At 41.3% G+C, this 10,000-nt stretch overlaps 2 protein-coding genes across 4 annotated transcripts in view; both read left to right on the top strand.

Annotated features, from left to right (window-relative positions):
• The window catches only part of cxxc1a (CXXC finger protein 1a), a 22,301-nt gene extending 21,287 nt beyond the window's left edge, over positions 1 to 1,014 (top strand). For both annotated transcript variants that reach the window (XM_078254119.1, XM_078254120.1), the window contains exon 14: positions 1 to 1,014. This exon is cut by the window's left edge and continues 653 nt beyond it. The gene's annotated coding sequence lies outside the window, so the exon portion shown is untranslated.
• Positions 1,015 to 1,631: 617 nt separating this feature from the next.
• Positions 1,632 to 10,000, top strand: part of hdac6 (histone deacetylase 6) — a 31,386-nt gene continuing 23,017 nt past the window's right edge. For both annotated transcript variants that reach the window (XR_013502220.1, XM_078254121.1), the window contains exons 1-5: positions 1,632 to 1,700; positions 4,817 to 4,896; positions 8,070 to 8,192; positions 8,365 to 8,450; positions 8,574 to 8,658. Coding sequence is in view for 1 of the 2 variants with exons in the window: in XM_078254121.1 (XP_078110247.1) it covers positions 4,831 to 4,896; positions 8,070 to 8,192; positions 8,365 to 8,450; positions 8,574 to 8,658 (360 nt within the window). In the remaining variant the exon portion in view is untranslated. The remainder of the gene's footprint in view (positions 1,701 to 4,816; positions 4,897 to 8,069; positions 8,193 to 8,364; positions 8,451 to 8,573; positions 8,659 to 10,000) is intronic.

The following is a 10,000-nucleotide window of genomic DNA, read 5'->3' on the forward strand; positions in this document are numbered from 1 at the left end:
TCATCTTTCGGAAATTGATCTTAATGCCTTAATTAAAAAAATGAGGAAAAATCCAACCTTTAAGGACACCAAATCATGTCTCATATAGCAGGAGTGTCCAACTGGACTGCAAAATAAGAATCAGATCAGGGGCCTGACATGTCTAGTTTATTAACATGGTTTTAATTAAGAGGAAAGTCAAATATCTGTGACTGTATTACATCATGTCTCATATAGTCTTCTCTCTTACAGTTTGGTCCACATAAAGCCCTAAAAACGTTCCTCAGCCTTCATAGAAAAAAGCACAGAAAGGCCGGAAAAAGTGACAAAATCATTGGCAAAAACTTCAGAAAGCTCAACAAACGCCAGAAAAAGCCGTCAGAAGCGTCTGCAAAAGTGACATCAACCTCCAAAACTAGACGGGCCCAAAAAAACATCCGAAAAAGCGACGAAAAACTTGTTTTTTTTGTCGCTTTTTTGCTGCGTTTTCTGAAGTTTTTGCCAGTTTTTCCGACCTTTTTTTGGCCCTTTTTCCAACGTTTTTCCCCGATGTTTTTGTCATTTTTTGCGGCCTTTTCAGCGTTTGTTTCTATGATGGCTAAGGGAGTTTTTTCCTAACTTTTTTAGGGCTATATGTGGACCAAACTGTAAGACAGAAGACTATATGAGACATGCTGTAATACTGTCAAAGATGTGTTACTTTTCTCTTAAATACAAGCAACACTACATACTACGTAAACTCTACACATCTGGCCCTGGATGACAATAATGACGTTTTCTTGACATATGAATCTATATCTCTTCTGTATTTCTTCAGATGGTTGTGTATGTATTTAATATTGAACACTTGTCTGAATGATACGCACACGACATGCAGCTAAAACTTCAGTATATTCTTATATTATCTCATTCTGTATCACAGTGTTATCACTACAGTTGGTTTTATATTTGGTATTATTCCATCATGTTGTTTTCTACTCGTTGTTCATGTTGTATTCAAAGTGATGTTTCATTAAAAAAACTGATGATGTTTTATTGTTGCTGTGGATTAGTTGTTTTTTTAATGAAAGGTTTTCTGTCTGAAATGTTATTTTGTTGGAGATTAAAGATTGTTTTGGGAGCTGCGGCCGTAATAAAACCAAAACGGCACATGGTGAAAATATTAACAGAAATGTCCCAAATAATAACCTGAAATAACAGAAAACTAGTTGTTTCACAGTTTTAACTTTTCACACATGAAGGCCCCGGTAAAAAGGGTCCGTGTGCCGGGCGCATGGTTCAACAGGGTTGACCTTAGTGTCTTCATTAATCAGAGGTGTGTTTTGGGCGTAACATGCAATCAACCAATCAGAGATCATATACTGCTAGGTCGTTAAATGTATAATGAGATATCATCATTTGTTATTTTTTGTTTTAATAATCTGAAGCTGTCAGATAAATGAAGAGCAGTTCAAAGTACAATATTGGCTTTTAGATTATTAATTATTGAATAGAATTAGAATGAAATCATTAAAACTCTACAGTGTGTTCAGTCCGACACATCTGAGCAGATTTTAAATGCCGATATTCCCCCAAAAATTAAGAAAATAAACACTTTTTAGAGTCAATCACACGTCATCGTGTCGCGTCGACGCTCTGCGTGTTGACGTCACATTGTGCGCCAGTTCAGTTGGCGGCGCTCGGAGAAAAACACAAAACAAGAAGCGGAACGAAGAGCTATCGTGAGTCTTTTTCAATGTTTTATTTTCACAATATTAATTATTATTACATCACAGAGAGCCTAACGGGTTAGCTAACACTGTCAGAGACTGTTGGTTGTTGTTTAGACCGCACAAGTGGAAGAAGTATTTAACGTTAGATTATTTAACGTTACTGTAACTGTCGGCAACGTTAACGTTAACTGCCGTTTTTTTTTTTCAACCTGGACCCTATTTTCCTATGTTTTTATGTCTAAGTGACTGACAACATTATCAGTCATGTCGACATTTCTGTTAAAGAGTAAGATCCTCTTTTAAAACATAAAAACATCCGCGAAATTGCGTTCGCTAAACCCACCAGACTCCATGTAAATAAATAGTAATTTTAACATCGTAAAATACACTTCATTCAAAGTCGACAGAAACAAAATAAAACTACGAAAAGCAGTTTTGGGTCGTCTTTCCACTTTTCCAACCATCACAGCTCTAGTTTTGGTTGAACTAAACACATAGTTTACTGATTTACATGTGAAAACATGTTGGCTCTATACACGCTAAAAGTGTTGTTTTTTTAAATGGAGTCTGGTGGGTTTAGCGCTACAGACTTCAGAGCTGTTTCTGGTTAAACAGAAAGGTCTTAAAGAGGTTTTAAAGGTCTATCTCTGAAGGGATCCTTTCCCCTTGTAGATGCTGTGCTGTGTGACTGATATTTTGCTGCTGTAACACTGTAATTTCCCATTTTTGGGATCAATATCTATCTATCTATCTATCTATCTATCTATCTATCTATCTATCTATCTATCTATCTATCTATGATATCGTCTCATATCGATCGCAGGACCCTCGTGACAGACAGACAGACAGACAGTTATACAGACAGACAGACAGACAGACAGTTATACGGAGACAGACAGACAGAGCCTAACAGTCTGTAGCTGTGGGAAAAACAACAGACGGTGCATTCACTTGAAACTGGTAATTTACAGCCTCGCGGTGCATTCAAAGTTATTGTAAAATACCCTTTGCCCATCCGGTTGTTGTTTTTGTTGTTCAACAGTAATTTACTAGTGAAATAAGTTATTGTTATAAGTTATTAATAGATCATTTCATTCTTACCCTGTGGCCTTAGCGATAAACAAGCCCTTCTTTAATGTCGCCGACTGTCGTTTTGTGCCGTTCTTTTTATTTTTTTTATTTTATGTTTTTTAAAGTATCGGTTCAGGCACCGGTATTGGAAAAAAACTCACTGACACCCAACCTTATACATATCTCTGTATGTTGTCTGTTGATGTATATTTCCATGGGACAATAAATATCTATCTGTCAACAGACAGACGGGTACGGACCGATGTGAGGGAGGTGAGACAGGTCCGGGTGGTCTGTGGTCGGACACACCAACTTGTGTTGTAATGTTTTCAGACACTTATAATATTAATCTGAGCCTTTCAGCTGCAAAAAAACACAAAAACATAGGGAAATTGGGTCCAAACCGAAATGACCCTTTAATACTGCACTGTGAAAATACTCATAATACTTACTGAAGTAAAAGTGTATGTAGCACTAGTTGTCCGGATGTTTAGGATGCGTCTGGAGTATTAGGTTAGTGTGTTTAAGGTGGTAGTAATGGTGATATTTGGTAGAGCTGTGGCGATATGGACATATGGATCCATATGGATATGGATATTTTTGACCAAATACCTCAAAGTTGCTGATTTTCTGTTATCGAAGCAAAGGGAAAATATGGACACACATATCGTCTGTGACATGCCTCTTTATTTTAGATTCCCCACTTTATATTTATTCTTTTTTTAACTTTGAAAATGGGTCAAATTTGACCCGAGGACAACAGGAGGGTTAAAGTATCAGTAAATATCGTATCGTTGTCCAAGGAATCAATATAATATCGTGTCGTGATCAAACTTGTGATGTATACGTAGTGCTGGGCAGTATGGAAAACATCAAATATCACCATATTTTGGACCAAATACATCGATGTACTGTAGATATTGCGGCGATATTGTCGGGTTGACTTGTGGTGCTTTCACAAAATATTAAGACAATGAGATGGAATAAGAAAAAAGAATCAGCTAATTGATTATTAAAGGTCCCATGGCATGACAAATGTCACTTTATGAGGTTTTTTAACATTAATATGAGTTCCCCCAGCCTGCCTATGGTCCCCCAGTGGCTAGAAATGGTGATAGGTGTAAACCGAGCCCTGGGTATCCTGCTCTGCCTTTGAGAAAATGAAAGCTCAGATGGGCCCATCAGGAATCTTCCCTTTATGACGTCATGAGGGGAAAGGTTACCTCCCCTTTCTCTGCTTTGTCCGACATGAGAATGTGGCCCCCCCATGAGAAAGAGAGAGAGACATCATGGCTTTCAAAGGAGCAAAGTGGCAGTTGGTCAATGCCCCCCCCTCTCCTCCTCCTCAATAGCATTTAAAGCTACAGACACAGAAATGTCTCATCCTAAGGAAAGCTCATTGTGGGACTGGCTCTAGTGGCTGTAATTCTGCACCAAGGCTGAATTTCGGGAAAGAGACTTCAGATACAGTATTAGGGGACCACTAAGGTCTATATAAAAGAGACTTCAGATACAGTATTAGGGGGACCACTAAGGTCTATATAAAAGAGACTTCAGATACAGTATTAGGGGACCACTAAGGCCTGTATAAAAGAGACTTCAGATACAGTATTAGGGGACCACTAAGGTCTATATAAAAGAGACTTCAGATACAGTATTAGGGGGACCACTAAGGTCTATATAAAAGAGACTTCAGATACAGTATTAGGGGACCACTAAGGTCTATATAAAAGAGACTTCAGATACAGTATTAGGGGACCACTAAGGTCTATATAAAAGAGACTTCAGATACAGTATTAGGGGACCACTAAGGTCTATATAAAAGAGACTTCAAATACAGTATTAGGGGACCACTAAGGTCTATATAAAAGAGACTTCAGATACAGTATTAGGGGACCACTAATGCCTATATAAAAGAGACTTCAGATACAGTATTAGGGGACCACTAATGCCTATATAAAAGCATCCAAAGAGCACCATGTCATGTGACCTTTAATGATGGAAACAATTGTTAGTCGCAGACCTGAGCTGAGCTCGTTGTTGTTTTTCTTCAGGTTCAGGATCAGAGATGCAGTCTGGATCAAATCCTCCCGGACCCAAGTCAGTCAGAAGATCTCCTCGCCTGTCTCCTCAGGTCGGTCAGCTGACACACACACACAGACCACACACACGCACACACACACACACGCACAAACATACACATGCACGCATGGACACACACACACACACACATACACACGCACAAACACAGGAAATGTTCAGCTATTACACAAACGTTCTTGTGGCAGCGATAGAGGCAGTGATGTTTCCTGTTTCCTGTACGGGACTCTCACACCGCCTCAAAACACACCGACAAGTCTGATCGCTGGTTACATGACTGGCCGCCGCAGCGTGACATTGGGTTGCGTTTCTCCAAAAGTTTTTTTTGCGTGTCCCCCCCCTGTGGCAACCCCCGCTGCAGCCTAAAGACACTACCCCCATTCAAAATAAATAGAAAGACCTGCATTTTTTAATGGCATCTGCACATAAAATATTAAATGTCAAACATCAATAAATTAGGAACAGGGGCCCTAACATTGAGCCCTGAGGTACTCCACATTTAACACGTTGTCAGCTGTCAACAGCTGTCATTCAGTCCGGGGCCTTTGGTTTGTAGCCATACGCTTTTTTGACCGGAAACAGTTCAGAACAGTTACGTGATTGTAAGTTGAAGTTGTTTTTTGTTATTATCTTTTATTTTTGCTCTGCTGTCAATGCTTGTACACCATCTGGTACGGACAGAAAAGACAAAAACGTATCAAATTGAACTGTTTTCACAAAAATAAATGTGAAAACAGTGGAGATGTTGAGTGGTGATTCTGAGTCTTGTTTAAACGCGTCGACCAAAGCACATTCCAAAGGACGAGAGGGATCAAAAATGTTGTCAGAAAGTTGCTCCCACAGGGCCGTACCAAAGAAAATGGGATTCATTCTCAACTTCTCCTAATTCACATAGTTTGCCCAACCTTTTATCCTCTTGGATGTTTGTAAATCTACCAACTTCAAGGGCAAGGGGAAGGATTCCTGTTCTCAACTGAGCCACTTAGTTTGCTGTAACATAACGTTCAGGATATACTGTAACTGTCAGAGCTCTTGAACGCCCCTTGAACCACTAAAGGAAACTTTTTAATGTGTGCAGAAACTTCTCAGAAACGTCTTCAACGTGTAGAAAAACAAGTTAATTTATTGAGAGAGAAGATGAACACAGTGAGAACGGTCAATCATCTACCGGAGCTGCAGTTTGACCTCAGGTCCACTCGTCTCTGTTTAACACTTGAGACTTAAACTCGGACGAGACATCAAGTCCTCTCTTTCTTCTCTCGTTCTTTGACGTTATTTCTGTTTTTTTTATTTCGGGTTTGTCTGAACAGATTGTTGAACTCTTCCTTTCTGCAGAGCACCGTACATTTATTGTTTGTTGAAGATATTCTTCACGGTGTTTAGTTTAGTTGGACTTTTTTGGTCCGATACACAAACGTTGAAGTAACCAAGCGAAATGCCACCGAGGAAGCCTTGTACAGGCTGAACTAGGCTTCAGTATGTGATACTTCCCTGATACTAGGGCTGTGTATTGGCAAGAATCTGGCGATACGATACGTATCACGATACACGGGTCACGATTTAATATGTTGCGATATATTTCGATACTAGTAAGGCGATATATTGGGATTTTTTTAAAGTATAATTTTAGAAAAGCTAATATTTAAAAAAAAACATCATGTGCATAAAAGTCAAAGAAGTTTACTTTAGGTAAACAATTCAGTACACAGAAAATCAAACTGCCAGTTTGGGATTGTGGTTCCCAGGTTCTTAGTGAGCTGATGTTTATATGCTAAAGTAGGCCAAAGTTCAGCCGTAGCTACATTGTTAGCTTCTAGCAAAAAGTCAGGCGCTGCTAGGCACTGTTAGGCACTGTTAGGTACTGTTAGGCACTGTTAGGCACTGTTAGACACTGTTAGACACTGTTAGACACTGCTAGGCACTGCTAGGCACTGTTAGCACTGTTAGACACTGTTAGACACTGCTAGGCACTGTTAGGCACTGCTAGGCACTGCTAGGCACTGTTAGACACTGTTAGACACTGCTAGACACTGCTAGGCACTGCTAGGCACTGTTAGACACTGCTAGGCACTGCTAGGCACTGTTAGACACTGTTAGACACTGCTAGACACTGCTAGACACTGCTAGGCACTGTTAGACACTGTTAGACACTGTTAGACACTGCTAGACACTGCTAGGCACTGTTAGACACTGTTAGACACTGCTAGACACTGCTAGGCACTGCTAGACACTGCTAGGCACTGTTAGACACTGCTAGACACTGCTAGGCACTGTTAGACACTGTTAGACACTGCTAGACACTGCTAGACACTGTTAGACACTGCTAGGTACTGTTAGCACTGTTAGACACTGCTAGGCACTGTTAGACACTGCTAGGCACTGTTAGACACTGCTAGGCACTGTTAGACACTGCTAGACACTGCTAGGCACTGCTAGACACTGCTAGGCACCGTTAGACACTGCTAGACACTGCTAGGCACTGCTAGACACTGCTAGGCACTGTTAGACACTGCTAGACACTGCTAGACACTGTTAGACACTGTTAGACACTGCTAGGCACTGCTAGACACTGTTAGACACTGCTAGGTACTGTTAGCACTGTTAGACACTGCTAGACACTGTTAGACACTGCTAGGTACTGTTAGCACTGTTAGACACTGCTAGGCACTGCTAGACACTGCTAGGCACTGCTAGGCGAGGACACTAGTGGTGCGTCTCAGCATAGCCGTCTAGCTATATTTTTTTTAACGTAAGAAAAATTAAATGCAAAAAATAAAAAATCGGTATTGCCTTTTTGAAAATGATACGGTATTGCAAAATAAAATATTGCAATACTGAAGTGTATCGATTTTGTCTTACAGCCCTAAAAGAGAGAGAGACAGGCTGAACTAGGCTTTAGCGTATGTGTTTAGGGCGCCTGCTATATCTTTGTTTACCTGAAAGGTTCAGCTAAACATCACGCCTGCAGTGTGAGTTTAAATACTCCTTCAGCAACTTCAGAGAGTTGGGACGACACAACATGCACAATAATAACACATCGTGGTTAAACTGTACTGCCTGCTTAATTATCTCCTCAACTGAGCATTCATTAAATGCTCGTGTGTAATTCATCAACGTTTCCTGAACCTTCTTCACGTATGTGAAATGAGTTGTGCTGCTCCTGAGTTGTTCCGCTAACACAGTGTTTGTTGCTGTTTGTGTATCCAGTGCAGCAGCAGTAAAGGAAACGAGGAGAGGAAAGGAGGAGGTCTGCAGGAGGCGAAGAGGAGAGGGAAGATGGAGAGAAGCCGAGAGGAGGACGAGGAGCTGAGAGACAGATTGCAGACGCTGGTAAGACAGCGGAAACCGCGCAGAGTGATGCTTGTTCTCTAATTAAACCATCTTTATACCAACAGCTGTTAACAGAGGGGGAATGGAAACAAGTACTGCACTTAGGGCTGCAACTAACAGTTATTTTTGTTCGTATGTGTCTGGTTGTGTGTGTGTGTGTGTGTGTGTGCAGGATCTGTCCAGCAGGACAGCAGCCAGTGGAACAGGTCTGGTTTACTCTGACATCTTCACTCATCATAAGAACCTGTGGGACTCCAGGTGACCTCATTACTCACACAACATCTGACAGATTAAAAACAAACTGTGACTTTTTGTATTATTATTTTGGATCCTGATTATAGAGGAGTGGTGATAATAACTGTGTGTGTTGTTGTTGTTCAGTCATCCGGAGAGTCCGGACCGAGTGACGTGCGTCATGGAGGAGCTGCAGAGACAGGACCTGCTGTCTCACTGCATCAGAGTCGAGGTCTGTTTCTGTCTGTCTGTCTATCTGTCTGTCTGTCTGTCAAATGTAACATTTGGCCCTGGATAGTCACCGACCCTGCATATAATATATAAAATCTAACATAGAAATATCTCCTGTTCCAAGACAATAACCCTGAATCAAGCCTGATACGTTAAGAACCCATTACTAACCTGTGAAAGAGCAGTAAGGCAACATCCGTGTCTGACCCCTTTTCTTATTCAGCGCTCCCCAGAAAAAAGCCACACCGACGGTTAATCCTGTTTGTCTTCGCCGCCGATCTCTTTCTTTTTGGGATTTGAGTCCTTCTGTTGAACGATAGGGTTGGGTCCCGGTCTTTGGTTTTTTTGCCCCCAACGTCTCCTCCCAGGCAGCGCGTCAATAGTTGTGTTTAGGGTTTTAGGGTTAGCTACCTGGAAGGCGCCGTTGGAGGCAAAAAACACCTTTGAGCCATCTGAACCAATACCACTACTCAACATTTATTCTTGTATTTGTATATATATATATATATATATATATCTTTTTTAGCCGGTTTTATTTTCATCATTACTGTTTTTAATTGCTCTTTAATGTTTCATGTAAAGCACTTTGAATTTCCTTGTTACTAAAAGCTGCTGTAGAAATAACGTTGCCTTGCCTTACAGCCTCAGCCTGTCAGTCAGTCCCCAGGGCACAGGAACCACCGTCGTGCCTCTTTCGGCTCGCCATTAATATCATATCACAGTGCAGAGCCAAAGGTGTCTGCGTGAAGTTTTGAATAACTGTAGCCACACTTGGCATTGACTCACTGTGACTGCAGAGCTGACGTCGTTTGCTCCGTCCGCACCTCTGCGCACGTGTGTGTGTGTGTGTGTGTGTGTGTGTGTGTGTGTGTGTGTGTGTGTGACCTCTGCTCTCTGTCAACATGCAGAGAGGACAGATAAGCTTGTGCTTACTCTCAGGTACCGCAATAAGGCACCGTTTGATTTTACGTGAACCAATACTCGGCAGTACCGACGCGATTCCGTCGGTACCGGTAAAAGTACCGGGTTCGGTACCCAACCCTAGTTGCCGAAAACATTTCGTGGGCCTAGTTTCGTATTTCTCACTTTGTTCTTCAACTGCTGCACAACAAGTTCTCCTCGGAATGAAATCCAGTTGATCTCATCTGAATGAGAAATAGTATTAAAGCAAATGTTCACTGACGACATTTAGTTTTCCAACATTATCGATATATAAACCATAACAAAGACGTGTGTGTGTGTGTGTGTGTGTCTGTGTGTGTATCTGTGTCTGTGTGTGTGTGTGTGTGTGTGACCTCTGCTCTCTGTCAACATGCAGAGAGGACAGATAAGCTTGTGCTTAC

Source organism: Sander vitreus, chromosome 7 (assembly GCF_031162955.1).
Source record: "Sander vitreus isolate 19-12246 chromosome 7, sanVit1, whole genome shotgun sequence".
Classification (NCBI taxonomy): domain Eukaryota; kingdom Metazoa; phylum Chordata; class Actinopteri; order Perciformes; family Percidae; genus Sander; species Sander vitreus.